Here is a 20,242-nt window from a genome sequence, read left to right as displayed (position 1 = left end):
CAGATAAGCAAAAGCTGAGAGAATTCTGCACCACCAAACCAGCTCTCCAACAAATACTAAAGGATATATTCTCTAGACAGGAAACACAAAAATGGTGTATAAATTCAAACCCAAAACAATAAAGTAAATGGCAACGGGATCATACTTAGCAGTAATTACCTTAAACGTAAATGGGTTGAATGCCCCAACCAAAAGACAAAGACGGGCTGAATGGATACAAAAACAAGACCCCTACATATGTTGTCTACAAGAAACCCACCTCAAAACAGGGGACACATACAGACTGAAAGTGAAGGGCTGGAAAAAGATTTTCCATGCAAATAGGGACCAAAAGAAAGCAGGAGTAGCAATACTCATATCAGATAAAATAGACTTTAAAACAAAGGCTGTGAAAAGAGACAAAGATGGTCACTACATAATGATCAAAGGATCAATCCAAGAAGAAGATATAACAATTATAAATATATATGCACCCAACACGGGAGCACCACAATATGTAAGACAAATGCTAACAAGTATGAAAGGAGAAATTAACAATAACACAATAATAGTGGGAGACTTTAATACCCCACTCACACCTATGGATAGACCAACTAAACAGAAAATTAACAAGGAAACACAAACTTTAAATGATACAATAGACCAGTTAGACCTAATTGATATCTATAGGACATTTCATCCCAAAACAATGAATTTCACCTTTTTCTCAGGCACACATGGAACCTTCTCCAGGATAGATCACATCCTGGGCCATAAATCTAGCCTTGCTAAATTCAAAAAAATAGAAATAATTCCAAGCATCTTTTCTGACCACAATGCAGTAAGATTAGATCTCAATTACAGGAGAAAAACTATTAAAAATTCCAACATATGGAGGCTGAACAACACGCTGCTGAATAACCAACAAATCACAGAAGAAATCATAAAAGAAATCAAAATTTGCATAGAAACGAATGAAAATGAAAACACAACAACCCAAAACCTGTGGGACACTGTAAAAGCAGTCCTAAGGGGAAAGTTCATAGCAATACAGGCATACCTCAAGAAACAAGAAAAAAAAAAAAAATAAATAACCTAACTCTACACCTAAAGCAACTAAAAAAGGAAGAAATGAAGAACCCCAGGGTTAGTAGAAGGAAAGAAATCTTAAAAATTAGAGCAGAAATAAATGCAAAAGAAAAAAAAAGAGACCATAGCAAAAATCAACAAAGCCAAAAGCTGGTTCTTTGAAAGGATACATAAAATTGACAAACCATTAGCCAGACTCATCAAGAAACAAAGGGAGAAAAATCAAATCAATAAAATTAGAAATGAAAATGGAGAGATCACAACAGACAACACAGAAATACAAAGGATCATAAGAGACTACTATCAACAATTATATGCCAATAAAATGGACAACGTGGAAGAAATGGACAAATTCTTAGAAAAGTACAACTTTCCAAAACTGGACCAGGAAGAAATAGAAAATCTTAACAGACCCATCACAAGCATGGAAATTGAAACTGTAATCAAAAATCTTCCAGCAAACAAAAGCCCAGGTCCAGACGGCTTCACAGCTGAATTCTACCAAAAATTTAGAGAAGAACTAACACCTATCCTGCTCAAACTCTTCCAGAAAATTGCAGAGGAAGCTAAACTTCCAAACTCATTCTATGAGGCCACCATCACCCTAATACCAAACCCTGACAAAGATCCCACAAAAAAAGAAAACCACAGGCCAATATCATTGATGAACATGGACGCAAAAATCCTTAACAAAATTCTAGCAATCAGAATCCAACAACACATTAAAAAGATCATACACCATGACCAAGTGGGCTTTATCCCAGGGATGCAAGTATTCTTCAATATCTGCAAATCAATCAATGTAATACACCACATTAACAAATTGAAAAATAAAAACCATATGATTATCTCAATAGATGCAGAGAAAGCCTTTGACAAAATTCAACATCCATTTATGATAAAAACTCTCCAGAAAGCAGGAATAGAAGCAACATACCTCAACATAATAAAAGCTATATATGACAAACCCACAGCAAACATTATCCTCAATGGTGAAAAATTGAAAGCATTTCCTCTAAAGTCAGGAACAAGACAAGGGTGCCCACTTTCACCATTACTATTCAACATAGTTTTGGAAGTTTTGGCCACAGCAATCAGAGCAGAAAAAGAAATAAAAGGAATCCAAATTGGAAAAGAAGAAGTAAAACTCTTACTATTTGCAGATGACATGATCCTCTACATAGAAAACCCTAAAGACTCCACCAGAAAATTACTAGAACTAATCAATGACTATAGTAAAGTTGCAGGATATAAAATCAACACACAGAAATCCCTTGCATTCCTATACACTAATAATGAGAAAACAGAAAGAGAAATTAAGGAAACAATTCCATTCACCATTGCAACGAAAAGAATAAAGTACTTAGGAATAGATCTACCTAAAGAAACTAAAGACCTATATATAGAAAACTATAAAACACTGGTGAAAGAAATCAAAGAGGACACTAATAGATGGAGAAATATACCATGTTCATGGATTGGAAGAATCAATATAGTGAAAATGAGTATACTACCCAAAGCAATTTATAGATTCAATGCAATCCCTATCAACCTACCAACTGTATTCTTCACAGAGCTAGAACAAATAATTTCACAATTTGTATGGAAATACAAAAAACCTCGAATAGCCAAAGCTATCTTGAGAAAGAATGGAACTGGAGGAATCAACCTACCTGACTTCAGGCTCTACTACAAAGCCATAGTTATCAAGACAGTATGGTACTGGCACAAAGACAGAAATATAGATCAATGGAACAAAATAGAAAGCCCAGAGATAAATCCATGCACATATGGACACCTTATCTTTGACAAAGGAGGCAAGAATATACAATGGATTAAAGACAATCTCTTTAACAAGTGGTGCTGGGAAATCTGGTCAACCACTTGTAAAAGAATGAAACTAGAACACTTTCTAACACCATACACAAAAATAAACTCAAAATGGATTAAAGATCTAAACATAAGACCAGAAACTATAAAACTCCTAGAGGAGAACATAGGCAAAACACTCTCTGACATACATCACAGCAGGATCCTCTATGACCCACCTCCCAGAATATTGGAAATAAAAGCAAAAATTAAACAAATGGGACATAATTAAACTTAAAAGCTTCTGCACAACAAAGGAAACTATTAGAAAGGTGAAAAGACAGCCTTCAGAATGGGAGAAAATAATAGCAAATGAAGCAACTGACAAACAACTAATCTCAAAAATATACAAGCAACTCCTACAGCTCAACTCCAGAAAAATAAATGACCCAACCAAAAAGTGGGCCAAAGAACTAAATAGACATTTCTCCAAAGAAGACATACAGATGGCTAACAGACACATGAAAAGATGCTCAACATCACTCATTATCAGAGAAATGCAAATCAAAACCTCTATGAGGTACCATTTCACACCAGTCAGAATGGCTGTGATCCAAAAGTCTACAAGCAATAAATGCTGGAGAGGGTGTGGAGAAAAGGGAACCCTCTTACACTGTTGGTGGGAATGCAAACTAGTACAGCCACTATGGAGAACAGTGTGGAGATTCCTTAAAAAACTGGAAATAGAACTGCCTTATGATCCAGCAATCCCACTGCTGGGCATACACACTGAGGAAACCAGAAGGGAAAGAGACACGTGTACCCCAATGTTCACTGCAGCACTGTTTATAATAGCCAGGACATGGAAGCAACCTAGATGTCCATCAGCAGATGAATGGATAAGAAAGCTGTGGTACATATACACAATGGAGTATTACTCAGCCATTAAAAAGAATACATTTGAATCAGTTCTAATGAGGTGGATGAAACTGGAGCCTATTATACAGAGTGAAGTAAGCCAGAAAGAAAAACAGCAATACAGTATACTAACGCATATATATGGAATTTAGAAAGATGGTAACAATAACCCTATGTACGAGACAGCAAAAGAGACACTGATGTATAGAACAGTCTTATGGACTCTGTTGGAGAGGGAGAGGGTGGGAAGTTTTGGGAGAATGGCATTGAAACATGTATAATATCATGTATGAAACGAGTTGCCAGTCCAGGTTCGATGCACAATACTGGATGCTTGGGGCTGGTGCACTGGGACGACCCAGAGGGATGGTATGGGGAGGGAGGAGGGTTCAGGATGGGGAACACATGTATACCTGTGGTGGATTCATTTCGATATTTGGCAAAACTAATACAAATTTGTAAAGTTTTAAAACAAAATTTAAAATAGTCTCAAAAAAAAACCCAAAAACTGTAGGTACCATATTTTTTCAAAAAAAAAAAAAAAAAAGACGGAGAACAATGGCACTTAAACCATTTGTAAGAGTTTGTAACCACTCTTTGTTGTTGTTCAGTGGCTAAGTTAATTCATGTCCGACTCTTTGGCACCCCATGGACTGTGTATCCTGCCGGGCTCCTCCGTCCATGGGATTTCCCAGGCAAGAATGCTGGAGTGGGTTGCCATTTACTTCTCCAGGGGATCTACCTGACCCAGGGATGGAACCCATGTCTCCTGTATTGGCAGGCAGATTCTTTACCATTGAGTCAACAGGGAAACCCCCTGTAACCAGTCTATGATAATGCAAATATCAAGAATAGACACATTCACCTACCAAGAAATTGAAGCAACTAGCAATTACAGTAAGTAAAAAGGGTCACAAAAATTAGGGGGAAAAAAATGCTTAAGGACTAGAGATGGATAATCTTAACCCAGCTTTCAAAAAAAAACTAACTTGAAAAAGTAAGTTATGGAAACAAGAGACAAACAAAATTCTAGTTTAATCAGACATATGCTTTGAGAACCAGTAGAAAGTAAAGCAATAATCACTAACACATGCCAAACTTAGTGTTCCCTTTTCTTTGTTAATATTGGAAGACAGACACAGAAAAGAAAACCCAGAAACACAGAAGTAGCCAATGGAAAAATCACAGATGGATGGAAAGCGGATCCACAGAATAATCCATCAATGCCAAGTGACGTTTCTCTGCTTTGTGGAAAAAGTGACGACTAGGGACCATTCCTATTCAAAAGATTTCCCCCACAAAGACGCACGTGACAACAAAGACACAAAAGACAAGCTAATCATATATGTAACATAAGGTAAAAGAAAATTAAAATACTGGATGACAAGTTAAAACTAAAAAAAGAACTTGGTCAGTTAGTTCAGTTGTTCAGTCATGTCCGACTTTTTGAGACCCCAAGGAATGCAGCACAACAGGCCTCCCTGTCCATCACCAACTCCCAGAATTTGTTCAAACTCATGTCCATCGAGTCAGTGATGCCATCCAACCATCTCATCCTCTGTTGTCCCCTTCTCCTGCCTTCAATCTTCCCCAGCATCAGGGTCTTTTCCAATGAGTCAATTCTTTGCATTGGCAGTCAATAAAAATTGGACAAAACAGATGATAATTTTTCTTACTAAGATAAAGATGTCTCTAATCTGATTCTACATTTTTTTCAGAGTAAAAACAATCTCTCCAATTCTGTCTCAAGAGTCCAGCCAATGAGTTTTACTTTCCACCAGTTAATTTAATGTTAATAAATGTCTAATTAAACTACAGAGTTTTACAGTTTGGCAGTTCCTAACTTGCCCTATGACCTGGCAATTCCACTGCTAGCCATATACCCATAAGAATGGAAAGCAGGGGCTTGAACAGGTATTTGTGCTCCAATGTTCACGCAGCATGATTCACAACAGCCAAAAAGTAGAAACAACCCAAGTGTCCATCAACAGATGAAGAGATACACAAAAAGTGGTAGGTATACACAATGGGACATTATTCAACCATAAAAAGACATGAAGTTCTGATACATGCTACAACGTGGATGGAGATAAGCCAGACACAAAAGGAAAATATTGTGTGATCCCACTTACACAAAGTATCTAGACTGGGCAAATTCACAGAACGGAAAGTAGATTAGAGGTTATCAGGGGCTGGGAGAAGTGGGGAAGGAAGTTACTGTTTAGATATTACAGGGTTTCTTCTGCCTGGGATGATCAAAGTTTTGCAAGTGGATGGTGGTGATGGCTGTACAACATTGTAAATATTCTTAATGCCATTGAATTACACACCTAAAATGGGTGAAATGGTAAATTTAATGATGTTTTTAACTCCAATAAAAAGTATAGGGACTTCTCTAGTAGTCCAGTGGTTTAGGCTCCATGCTTCCAAAGCAGGGGACATGGGTTTATCCCTGGTCCAGGATCTAAGAGCCCACATGCCACACAGCCAAAAAATAAAATAAAAAACTTTTTTTAATTACCCAATTCAAAAAATTTTATAGACGAGGAAGCTGAGACACACCTGTATGGTCCCAGGCAAGTCTCAATCCCTCCAATTTTCTTAATTCATTTAATCCTCATCTCAAACCCATGGTATGGGGACCATTATTATCCCATTTTATAGATTAAAAAAAATGAGGTACAGAAATCAAGGTTACACAGTCTAGTAAGGGGTGGAGCCAGCATTCACACTATTTTTAGAATGCACTAAAAATTTATATTCATCCGTAAGAACCGACTTACAGAAAGCTTTAATGCCTGGTACTATTAGAATTTGTCTAATAAATCACAAAAAAAGACATTTTATCTAAAACAATGTTTGTAAACAATGAGGAATAAGGCCTGCTACTGACTGATGGGGAAGTGGGTAGGGGGAGAGGTGACGGTCATGGAGGAGGAGAGGTACATCGGGAACAAGGGAATCCTACAGACAGGCTGAGCCCTGATCACTGAATGGGACTGGTGAGACTGACGGGTCTCACCATTTAAGAAGTCTGAAAATGCAACCTACCTCCTTAGACTTTCTCTAGGTAAGAGCCCTCCAATCATGGCACTGGCTACCAGCCACATCCATCCACGAGGTGAATGCCTTTATTCCAGCAGTAATGTATTTATGTAGTGGAGGATATTGGGATAAAGTGAGACAATGTCAGAGCAGATGTTTGACACCATTAATCAGCATGTGATGCTGCAATGCTCAATCTAACCAGCCCATGTGGATGGATTAGGGAGGGCTGATATATAAACTATCCCATCATTAATTCCTCTGGTTAGCTCGGAATCCACACAGGACAGTATAGACAGTGTATCATTCTATATCTTTATCCATTAAACCTAAAGTTCATCTGATTCTGCTGGTTCTGACAGCATGTTCCACAATATCCTATTTGCATCTTCCTATAAGTTGTTTTGAGACTGCAAAGTTTTTATATCAATTCAGTTCAGTCGCTAAGTCGTGACCGACTCTTTGCGACCCCATGAATCGCAGCTCACCAGGCCTCCCTGTCCATCACCAACTCCTGGAGTTCACTCAAACTCATGTCCATCTAGTCGGTGATGCCATCCACCCATCTCATCCTCTGTCGTCCCCTTCTCCTCCTGCCCCTAATCCCTCCCAGCATCAGGGTCTTTTCCAATGAGTCAACTCTTTGCATGAGGTGGCCAAAGTAATGGAGTTTCAGCTTTAGCATCAGTCCTTCCAATGAACACCCAGGACTGATCTCCTTTAGAATGGACTGGTTGGATCTCCTTGCAGTCCAAGGGACTCTCAAGAGTCTTCTCCAACACCACAGTTCAAAAGCATCAATTCTTCGGCGCTAAGCTTTCTTTATAGTCCAACTCTCACATCCATACATGACCACAGGAAAAACCATAGCCTTGACTAGACAGACCTTTGTTGGCAAAGTAATGTCTCTGCTTTTCAATATGCTATCTAGGTTGGTCATAACTTTCCTTTCAAGGAGTAAGCATCTTTTAATTTCATGGCTGCAATCACCATCTGCAGTGATTTTGGAGCCCAAAAAAATAGTCTGAAGCTGTTTCCATTGTTTCCCCATCTATTTTCCATGAAGTGATGGGACCAGATGCCATGATCTTCGTTTTCTGAATGTTGAGCTTTAAGACAACTTTTTCACTCTCCTCTTTCACTTGCATCAAGAGGCTTTTTAGTTCCTCTTCACTTTCTGCCCTAAGGGTGGTGTCATCTGCATATCTGAGGTTATTGATATTTCTCCCGGCAATCTTGATTCCAGCTTGTGCTTCTTCCAGCCCAGCGTTTCTCATGATGTACTCTGCATATAGGTTAAATAATCAGGGTGACAATATACAGCCTTGACGTACTCCTTTCCTGATTTGGAACCAGTCTGTCATTCCATGTCCAATTCTAACTGTTGCTTCCTGACCTGCATATAGGTTTCTCAAGAGGCAGGTCAGGTGGTCTGGTATTCCCATCTCTTTCAGAATTTTATAACAATTAGATTAGCAAATATCCTATAAAACATCCCTTGTTATTGCCTCTGGGAATAAGGACAGCATTTTGCTTTAGCATGTAAATTTTTATGATGGAATAGTCTCACTTGAACTGAAAACACTCCCCACTCTGTTGCTTCATAAATTATGTTCTTTACTGGCTCAATGGTAAAGAATCAACCTGTCAATGCAGAAGATGCAGGTTCGATCCCTGGGTTAGGAAGATCCCCTGGAGGAGAAAGTGGGGCAACCCCCTCCAGTATTCTTGCCTGGGAAATCCCATGGACAGAGGAGCCTGGTGGGCTATAGAGTCCACAGGGTCACAAAGAGTCAGACACGACTGAACATGAGCATACAAAAGAGGGCAAAAGTGCAACACAAAGCAATGCAGCCCAAGAATTGTTTAATAATTAAATTCCACCTTAATATACCAGTCTTACACATTTCGTTAAATGACGTACCCATGAAAGATGAATCTGCTTTTGGCTTGCTGAGAAAAATAAGCCTATGAGATTGAACCAAACATTGGTCAAAGGCAGTGAATGCCATCCTGTGATTCTCCTGCAAATGTTCCTATCCTTACCCCCTTTATGCTCTTTCTGTTTTCATGTAACAATTTTCCATCAGGGTAATTGCAAAAATTAAATGAGATAAATTGTGTTCACCAAATTTACTGGCACATTAAAAAAAAATAGTTCACTTCTTTCCTTACTGTCTTACCTCTGGACTTTATTAATCCAGATTCAAAAGCTAGCAATCAGGAAAACTGGATGTTCATGTTAGAGTTTATTTTACATAATTGATGAGATTACACAGGTCCTGTGAGTCCCAGGGAAAACAATCTTCTCCTACTTCTCAGATATGGAAAAACACACCACCACCCCCCCCAAAAAATGATTCCTACAGATAAAAAGGTAATACAAATAGAAAAGCTATATAAATTACCCCAAGTCTAAGATCAGAAAGAAAATTAGTCCAATACATTGTAAATAGCAGGGCTCCTCAGGCAGTACTGGTGGTAAAGAACCTGCCTGCCAGTGCAGGGGACAATAAGAAACATGGGTTCAATCCCTGGGTTAAGAAGATCCCCTGGAGGAGGGCAAGGCAACCCACTCCAGTATCCTTGCCTGGAGAATCCCCATAGACAGAGGAGCCTGGCGGCTCTAGTCCATAGGGCCGCAAAAGAGTCGGACCCGACTGAACTGACTTAGCACGCAATTGCAAATAGCATTAGAATGATATACTCAGTCACTGGCTATGATTACAAGTATAATCAGAAGGGCAGTGGATATCACAATGAGCAGTGAAAATGTTTGGGTGGATTAGGGAAAGTGGTGGTAAAACTCATTTTGAGGGTCACTTTCTATTTGTCATGGGCTTCCCTTGTGGCTCAGTTGGTAAAGAATCCGCCTGCAATGCAGGAGACCTGGGTTTGATCCCTGGGTTGGGAAGATCCCCTGGAGAAGGGAAAGGCTACTCACTCCAGTATTCTGGCCTGGGGAATTCCAGGGACTGTATCAACCATGGGGTTGCAAAGAGTCGGACACGACTGAGTGACTTTCACTTCACTTCTATTTGTCATACTATTATTGCGAAAGTATTTAACTTTTGCAGAATTTCTCTCACATAAGCCCAATTAAAACTATACAACAAGCAACATAAGCAAAGTTCCATTTCCTGCTAGTCTGCATTTTTTTCTGGCTGTGGTTGAGAAAGTTAAAATTTTATGTTGCAATTACAGTTTGCCTTTTTCTGAGTACCCTGTGGCTTTGCTGACAGCTCACAGCTGCCTTAATCTTACACACAGGTTAGTGTAAAGAGGACACACGTAAAACCACATCCACCATCAGGATGAAAAGAAGAGCATGTACATACCTCGTTCAAATTTTAACCGCTGATAAAGCTGAAACTGATCCACAGGTACCAAACAGGCAATCTGAAACCAGAGATATTCAAAAGATGAGATGTCACTTCTTTCCTTACTTTCATCAGGGAGCCCCAAGTTACCCGTCTTTTTACAATCCCTTTTTCTTATCTGGTTTACTGTATCTTCTCTATACCAGCTATCTGCAAATTTCATTTTCCTTATACTGTTCATGCAGTTAAACAGAAGCAGCAGTTCCCAAGTCATCCCCAATCCTCAGCCATGGTTAGGATTCCCTGCTCAAGGCATCAGTGACAGAACTCAGTGATCATCTTCCGTTCTTTTATCAGAATCGAGACTAGTGGGAATTGGCAACCCACTCCAGTAGTCTTGCCTGAGAAATCCCCAGGGACCAAGGAGCCTGGTGGGCTACAGTCCATGGGGTGGCAAAAGAGTCAGACACAACTTAGGGGCTAAACAACAACAAACAAGACTAGACAACCAAACGTTTGGACTTTGCAAATTATCTGTGCACATATAGAAACAATGCTCCTTTTCTGTCTTCACTTAATACATTTTTAAAAGATTTTCATCTTAACCTACTGAGCACCATTCTTTAAATAAAGCCTGATGATTCAAATGCAGGAAGTAGCTGGGGTTTCTATGAAAAAAGAAAAAAAGATTATAATTCTAGCTTTAAAACTTTAAGATCAGGCAGATACTGCCTCAGGAATAACATAACTTCATTCATCAGCTAGGGAATAGTACTTTCTAAGCAATAGAAACACCATTTCTTTTGACGAACATCACTTCACGGGCCTCTGGTGATCATTCATTGTCATCCATGCCCTGGCAGAGAAGACATGCCTAAAGATATTTCTTGTGGCTAAGCGCCTATTTCCATTTCAGATGGCACTAATAAATAACAGTGATTCATATCTAACTAAATGACATTTCAGATTAATCATTTTAAATTGCATTTCAAAGGCAGATGCAGGAAAAGCAAACTGCTCTTAAACTGGCATTCTAAAAATAATAATTCCACTGACGTCAACATATAAATATATTGACATTGCTTAAAAGACTTACAACTGAGAAAAATCAAAGGACTTTAGGTTTTCAGACATTCATCAAGTTGATAAAGCACATAGCCTTAGCCTTGGAAATTGCAACTGTAAAACATGACATACTTTTGCTATAAAATCTATCTAGATAAAAGCTCTTGCAACTAATGGCAGTCTGCTTTGAGAAAACCTGAGTTTAAAAATAAGGTATATTCAGGAGGGGGAGCACATGTATACCTGTGATGGATTCATTTTGATGTTTGGCAAAACTAATACAATTACGTAAAGTTTAAAAATAAAATAAAATTAAAAAAAAATAAAAAATAAAATAAAAATAAGGTATCTAACATGGTATTTAACAACCATGATACATTTTAAAAGATAATGAAAATCTAATTCTCCTCCTTACAAAAAAAATCGATTTGTTTATTCTGTAAATGAATCAAGCTAAGTTAGCTAAAATGTATGAAGAACAACAAAATAGGCAAGTTCAGCCTTCTACTACTAAGTCACTTCAGTCGTGTCTGACTCTGTGCGACCCCATAAGATGGCAGCCCACCAGGCTCCCCTGTCCCTGGGATTCTCCAGGCAAGAACACTGGAGTGGGTTGCCATTTCCTTCTCCAATGCATGAAAGTGAAAAGTGAAAGTGAAGTCACTCAGTCTTGTCCAACTCCTAGCGACCCCATGGACTGCAGCCTACCAGGCTCCTCCATCCATGGGATTTTCCAGGCAAGAGTACTGGAGTGGGGTGCCATTGCCTTCTCCGTCAGCCTTCTATGTACCAACTAAAATCGGGTAAAACATAAACTTAATTATAACATTTTTTTCCAATGGGGAGGGGGAAAACGTTGCATTTTCAATCTGGCACCTTAAATAAAAGCTCATTAGCTTGATTATGTAGAAGGCAATGGCACCCCACTCCAGTACTCTTGCCTGGAAAATCCCATGGATGGAGGAGCCTGGTGGGCTACAGTCCATGGGGTCGCTAAGAGTCGGACACAACTGAGCAACTTCACTTTCACTTCTGACTTTCATGCACTGGAGAAGGAAATGGCAACCCACTCCAGCGTTCTTGGCTGGAGAATCCCAGGGACGGGGGAGCCTGTTGGGCTGCCGTCTATGGGGTCGCACAGAGTCGGACACGACTGAAGCGACTTAGCAGCAGCAGCAGCTTGATTATGGTTAATTTTATGTGATATTGGTTTTACCCTAATTTTTTTTAAAATTCAGTTAGGCTTTTATCATACTGAAAGTCAGTATTGTCTCATCTGTTATAATACTATCTGGACCTCTTTCCTGAAAGACAAAGGCGTCTCAAATAAAATGCAGAGTTGGAAACAGAACGTACAGGCTTGTGAAGAGAGACATTAAGAAATCAGTAAAATTCTTGACTTAGTCACTGATTCACTGCAGGTGGAGGACAAATAATCTAATTGTACATTAATTTGAGGGCCAAGGGTACTTGGGGAATAACGTCATCTGGACCCAAGAGACCTCAGTGATATTTTAGAAACCTATTTTTAACAACCCCCTACCAAAACCCACTTAAGGTCTTTGATTCTATATGACAGTCTTGTACTCCGCCTGTGAAAGTGAAAGTTGCTCAATCGTGTCTGACTCTTTGCGACCCCATGGATTATACAGTCCTTGGAATTCTCCAGGCCAGAATACTGGAGTGGGTAGGCTTCCCTTCTCCAAGGGATCTTCCCAGTCCAGGGATTAAACTCAGGTATCCCACACTGCAGGCAATTCTTTACCAACCGAGCCACCAGGGAAGCCCCACTACCGCCTAAAACAGATTCTGAACTGATGAAGACCTTCAAACCCCTGAAGTCAACCCCTAAAAATTCTGATCAATAACAAGCAATTTATACAACAGCTAAGTCCAACAGAGTTGATGGAAGACAAAGCAAACAAGAGATGAGATAATGTTTCAGACAGAGATGAAATTCTAATGAGAAAAATGACAGAAATTAATTCAGTAAAAAAAGTCAACAATGGTAGCGATGAAAGTTTAATTTTATATTAGAAAGATAAATTTCATCTGAGCACACATTACTGCCAACAGGGAAGTCAGAGGTCTCTAGCTTTTTTTGTCCCTTCCTCTACTTTGTAGCTCCTATTTTATTGTTTTCTAGATCAAAATTTTGTATGGAATTAGGCCTTAACACAGTAAATCAATTTTTCTGTTGAAATCTGTGATCACAAAGAGTTAGTTCCATCATTTCTCACTCTGTTTGATCCTTTTGGAATCAAGTTAACACAAAACACACCACTCTCTTCTCCAGAGCCTCCCTCCTGGACTTACATCTTCTCTATATACTCATTTAGAGTCTATTATGGGTAAAGTGTTGGCTGGAAGCTTGGGATACAAAAGAAGGAGATACAGAAGCTGCCTTCAAGGAACTTAAATTACTCAGGAGGTAATAATGTACACATAAGTTAAAAAAAAGATCTATTCCTTGATCTTATCGTCTGTTAGATTTCACAGATTAGAGCTAATTTTCTGAAATGTTTTTATATACTTTGACATTTTCTGGTTTTCTTTTTAAATTAATTTTTATCAGAGTATACTTGCTTTACAATGTTGTGTTAGTTTCTGCTGTACAGCAAAGTGAGTCAGCTGTACATTTACATATACCACCACCCGCCCCCCCCCCGCCTTTTTGGATCTCCATCTCATTTAGAGCAACACAGAGCACTGAGCAGAGTTCACTGTGCTACCCAGCAGGTTCTCATTAGTTATCTATTTTATGCATAATATCAACAGAGTATATATGTCACTCTCCCAATTCATCTCACCTCCTCTTCCCCCATGGTACCCATACGTTTGTTCTCTACATCTGTCTCTATTTCTGCCTTGCAAATAAGACCACCTATCTCATTTTTCTAGACTCCACATACATGCATTAATATACAGTATTTGCTTTTCTCTTTCCGACTTACTTAACTTTGTATGTATAAACTTTAGTTTAAAAAAAAAAAAAGATGATTCAGAGTATTAAATTTCTGGTTCCACTGCAATCTGAAGCAAAGTCACTACTGCTCAAGGTCTTTTACAATTATAAAATTGAAATAAATGTTTAGGATGATTACTGAAGGTTCAATCAGGCTAAAGGTTAAGGAACTACTGCTTAAAAAAAGAAATAAATCACAAGGACACTAAAATTGATTGCAAAACAGAAATCCTAGAGAATAATGGAAAAGATTATAATGAGGTATGTTATGTATTCAATTATCCTCTTCCTGTGAACAAAGCAATTCCAAATCATTCAAAGACATATCAGGACATTCCTTTTTAACCTTTTTATTTCAAAATAACTTTAGACTTACAAAAAGTTGCAAAAACTTGTATAGGGTTCCTAAATGTCATTCCCCTCAATTTCTCCTAACAGGAACACCTTAGTTACATAACCACAGTTAATTATTAAAATAATGAAATTTACATTGATATAAAATAATCTGAGGGCCATATTCAAACTTTACAAATTGTCCCAGTAATCTCTTTTTTCTCAGTCCAAGATCCAATTCAGGATACCACCTATCATTTAGTTGCCATGCCTCCTTAACCTTCTCCAATCTATGGTGGTTTCTCCATATGTTTTTGGCTTTCATGACCTTGACATGTTTGAAGGGTTCAGGCCACTTATTGTGTACAATATTCTCCAGCATGGATTTGTCTGATTCTTTCTCATGATTACGCTGAGGTTGTGCATTTTTAGCAAGAATATCACAGAAGTGATGTCGGGCCATCAGGAGATACATGAGGACAACCTGTCTCATTACTGTCAATATTAACTTTTTAATTTGGTTAAGGTGGCTCAGTGGAGAAGGCAATGGCACCCCACTCCAGTACTCTTGCCTGGAAAATCCCATGGATGGAGGAGCCTGGTAGGCTGCAGTCCGTGGGGTCGATAAGTCGGACAAGACTGAGCGACTTCACTTTCACTTTTCACTTTCATGCATTGGAGAAGGAAATGGCAACCCACTCCAGTATTCTTGCCTGGAGAATCCCCGGGATGGGGGAGCCTGGTGGGCTGCTGTCTATGGGCTCGCACAGAGTCGGACACAACTGAAGCGACTTAGCAGCAGCAGCAGCAAGGTGGCTTAGACTGCAAAGAAACTGCCTGTAATGCAGGAGACCCAGGTTCGATCCCTGGGTCAGGATACCCTGGAGTAGGAAATGGTAACCCACTCCAGCATTCTTGCCTGAAGAATTCCATGGACAAAGGAGCCTGGCGGGCTACAGTCCATAGTGTCACAGAGAATTGAACATGACTGAGCATAGCACAGCAAGGTGATTTGTCGGATTTCTGTATTTTTTGTAACCACCAAGTATTTTGTAGGGAGATATTTTGAGTCTACAAATATCCCATTTCTCATTATAGGTTTTCCTACTAATTTTTGTATTTATCAATAATTCTTGCCTAGGGACTTCCCTTGTGGTCCAGGGGTTTAGACTTGGCTTCCAATGTGGCGGGTGCAGCTTCAATCCCTGGTCAGGAAGCTAAGATTCCACACGCCTCACAGCCAAAAACCCAGAACATAAAACAGAAGCAATATTGTAACAAATTCTGTAAGACTTTAAAATAAATAATTCTTGCCTATAATTATTATTGTGGCGTTTAATAATGATTTTTGATTTTTATCATTCATTCTGTATTTATAAATTATAATTCTATTATAAGGAAAGGTTGTCCCTTATCCCTCATGTATTTGTTTGTTCATTTATTTATTTAGATCAGTATGAACTAATGGTACTTATTTTATTCAATGAGTTCTAATCTACTAACTGGACTCATATTCATGCAACAGAAACAAAAATTTCTAAGTATCCTCTCAAATACTGAGAGAACATTCCCCTCAAACCAACTACTAAAAAAATTCTGCACTTGACTGAAAGTGATTTTTAATTATTTCTCCTTTGGAATTTGTACTAATAAATGACAAGCCACTCCAGTATTCTTGCCTGGAAAATCCCATGGATGGAGGAGCCTGATTGGCTACTGTCCATGGGGTCGCAAAGAGTTGGACACGACTGAGCGACTTCACTCACTCACTTTCACCTGTTAAACAAAAATTTATCTCTCCTCCTATCCAAGAATGAAAGACCACGTTTTCTCCTCATCACTATAGAAATTCCTTCCAAAAAGAAAAAAAATTTTAATTCAAAGAAAAGGCAAATTCAGTTTCATTTTAATAGAACAAAAACAATAATACCAGAATATTAACAGCAAAAACCTACTGATTACCTGTAGCCCTGAATCACTGTCTTTGTTGTTGTTGTTAAAAATAAGCCTGGGGATACTTATTAAATCCTCAGTTCCTACTCTGCTGAAAGTCTTCACTTTTCCAATCCCCTCCACCTACAGCAGAGCATAAGCAGGGAATTCAGAATATATGTATATGTGGGGTGCTCTAACTATTATACATACAAGTTAACTGGATAGATCTAACACCCACAAATGGCAGAAATAAAAGACATAGCCTTGTGTACCATTACGAACTATGCCCATCCCATAATATTTGAGCAAGCATCACCACCTACATTGACACAAACCTTACAAAGACTAAAGAAAAAGAGAGGGCAGACAGGATTGCTAGCCAGAGAAGTGTTTCTGCTAAGAGTGCAATGTGTTCTCATTATAATGATACCTACAATATGTACTGTCTTTTAGTTGGAAAAGTGAAATGGTTCAAACACAAAAGCTGGGGACTGGCTTTCACATATGTACTACCATCAAGGTCTGGAAAGGCAAGACAGAAGGGGGGGAAAAAAAAGGCCAGACCTTACTTAGATTTGACCCTTTAAAGCACACTTCTGGTACTGTTGCTTTTATTTTTTTATTTATTTTTTTTAATTTTATTTTATTTTTAAACTTTACATAATTGTATTAGTTTTGCCAAATATCAAAATGAATCCATCACAGGTATACATGTGTTCCCCCTCCCTCCTCCCTCCCCATACCATCCCTCTGGGTCGTCCCAGTGCACTAGCCCCAAGCATCCAGGATCGTGCATCGAACCTGGATTGGCATCTCGTTTCATACATGATAGTATACATGTTTCAATGCCATTCTCCCAAATCTTCCCACCCTCTCCCTCTCCCACAGAGTCCATAAGACTGTTCTATACATCAGTGTCTCTTTTGCTGTCTCGTACACAGGGTTATTGTTATCATCTTTCTAAATTCCATATATATGCGTTAGTATACTATATTGGTGTTTTTCCTTCTGGCTTACTTTACTCTGTATAATAGGCTCCAGTTTCATCCACCTCATTAGAACTGATTCAAATGAATTCTTTTTAATGGCTGAGTAATACTCCATTGTGTATATGTACCAAAGCTTTCTTATCCATTCATCTGCTGATGGACATCTAGGTTGCTTCCATGTCCTGGCTATTATAAACAGTGCTGCGATGAACATTGGGGTACACGTATCTCTTTCCCCTCTGGTTTCCTCAGTGTGTATGCCCAGCAGTGGGATTGCTGGATCATAAGGCAGTTCTATTTCCAGTTTTTTAAGGAATCTCCACACTGTTCTCCATAGTGGCTGTATTAGGTTGCATTCCCACCAACAGTGTAAGAGGGTTCCCTTTTCTCCACACCCTCTCCAGCATTTATTATTTGTAGACTTTTGGATCACAGCCATTCTGACTAGTGTGAAATGGTACCTCATAGTGGTCTTGATTTGCATTTCTCTGATAATGAGTGATGTTGAGCATCTTTTCATGTGTTTGTTAGCCATCTGTATGTCTTCTTTGGAGAAATGTCTATTTAGTTCTTTGGCCCATTTTTTGATTGGATCATTTATTTTTCTGGAGTTGAGCTGTAGGAGTTGCTTGTATATTTTTGAGATTAGTTGTTTGTCAGTTGTTTCATTTGCGATTATTTTCTCCCATTCTGAAGGCTGTCTTTTCACCTTGCTGATAGTTTCCTTCGATGTGCAGAAGCTTTTAAGGTTAATTAGGTCCCATTTGTTAATTTTTGCTTTTATTTCCAATATTCTGGGAGGTGGGTCATAGAGGATCCTGCTGTGATGTATGTCAGAGAGTGTTTTGCCAATGTTCTCCTCTAGGAGTTTTATATGTTGCTTTTAAAAATTAAAGGAACAGGCTGAACACAGAATACAAAAGATCAGTATATCTAGAGACGGAACTGACCATGGAATTGATCATGACAGCATGTTAAGGTTTTGGCAATTTTTGAAGAGCTATGCTCAGAGGGTAAAGAATCTGCCCACAATGTGGGAGACCTGGGTTCGATCCCAGGGTTGGGAAGCTTCCCTGGAGAAAGGAATGGCAAACCACTCCAGTATTCTTGCCTGGAGAATTCCAGGGACAGGGGAGCCTTATGAGCTACAATCCATGGGGTTGCCAAGAGTTGGACACGACTGAGCAACTAACACACACATACACGTGACTTGCAAAAAAATACAAGAGAAATAGTACTGGCCTTGTGATAAATGCCCTATCACACTAACACAGAAACTGAGAATGTTTCCTATCACAACCCAGAAAATAAGAACCGGTACATTTGCCCATTCATCTGACTGTAGTAAACTAAGCTCATTGCTGTTGCTGTTTCGTCACTAAGTCATGTTCAATTCCTTTGCGACCCCATCGACTGTGTCACACCAGGCTCCTCTGTCCATGGGATTTTCCAGGCAAGAATACCGGAGTGGGTGGCCATTTCTTTCTCCAGGGGATCTTCCGACTCGGGGATCAAATCTGCATCTCCTGCATTGGCAGGTGGGTTCTTTACACTGAACCACCAGGGAAACCAAGCTCAAACCAGCTATCAAATCATAGCTGAGAAAACAAGAGGGCATCATTGTCTTAGAGCCAGAAGGCAGGGCTCACTGGGGAACTGAAAGGTGGAGGAGACCTGGCATTCCAGGACCAGGAATCTCTCAGAAAAGGGCTGCTTTTGGTCTTCTTTTTTCACCTGTTCTACAGATACCTTGGGCTTCCCTGGTGGCTCAGTGGTAAAGAATCCATCTGCCAGTGCAGGAGACACAGGTCCAATGCCTAGGTCAGTATCCTTGCCTGGGAAATTCCATGGACAGGGGAGCCTGGTGGGCCACAGCCCATGGTGTTGCAAGGAGTCGGACACAAGTTAGAGACTAAACAACAACAAGGCCTCAGGACATCTTCCCATGTCATGCCCTGCCTCCTGCCCTCAGCCCACTGATGGGTAAAAGGGATGTTCCCACGTGCACAACCATCCATGTGATACATTCCCTCCACCACTGCTGAGTCTTCTTTTATTTGCCTTCAGTTAAAGAAGAAGCTTAGAAACCTCACTCTCCACTCACATGCAGTTTTAACACAAAGCCTTAAATATGTTCTAAAACAAAAGTCAGCTTGGAATCTCAAAAGTGTCTACTGACTCCAGCATGGCAGATTTCTTTATCCCGTGCTGCCCCAAAGTTTTACTCTTTTTCAGCCGACACATATTACAGCCAAAGACTGTTACAGACACATTCAGTCCCTTCCCATTCAGACCCTAAAACCGCAGGAGCAGCAATATGGCCATTTGCCCCAGCGTCATACTCTTGATAACAGGAGGAAAAATAGAGTTAAATAAAAAGATGGTGAGACTTCCCTGGTGGTCTAGCAGCTAAGACTCTGTGCTCCCAGCGAAGGGGGGCTGGGCTCGATCCTGAGTCAGGGAAATAGAGCCCACATGCTACAATTAAAAGATTCTAGATGCCACACCAAGATCTGGCGCAGTCTAACTAATTAATTAATTACTTAGAGGGCAAGTGGAGACAGTGCTAAAGGGTGATTGGGGGAACTACGGGATCTCTTATAATTCCAGCAGCCTAGCTTAGCTGGTAAAGAATCCGACTGCAATGCAGGAGAACCCGGTTAGATTCCTGGGTCAGGAAGATCCGCTGGAGAAGGGATAGGCTACCCACTCCAGTATTCTTGGGCTTCCCTGGTGGCTCAGCTGGTAAAGCATCCACCTGCAATGTGGGAGACCTAGGTTCGATCCCTGGGTTG

At 39.7% G+C, this 20,242-nt stretch overlaps 1 protein-coding gene across 2 annotated transcripts in view; it reads right to left on the bottom strand.

The window, feature by feature from the left end:
* The window catches only part of RNF144B (ring finger protein 144B), a 158,102-nt gene that overhangs the window by 24,270 nt on the left and 113,590 nt on the right, over positions 1-20,242 (bottom strand). For both annotated transcript variants that reach the window (XM_070361049.1, XM_070361048.1), the window contains exon 4: positions 10,179-10,239. In XM_070361049.1, coding sequence (XP_070217150.1) covers positions 10,179-10,239 — 61 coding nt within the window. The remainder of the gene's footprint in view (positions 1-10,178; positions 10,240-20,242) is intronic.

The sequence above is a fragment of the Bos mutus genome, chromosome 23 (assembly GCF_027580195.1).
Source record: "Bos mutus isolate GX-2022 chromosome 23, NWIPB_WYAK_1.1, whole genome shotgun sequence".
Taxonomy (NCBI): Eukaryota; Metazoa; Chordata; class Mammalia; order Artiodactyla; family Bovidae; genus Bos; species Bos mutus.
This window is presented reverse-complemented; position numbering and strand designations above follow the sequence as displayed.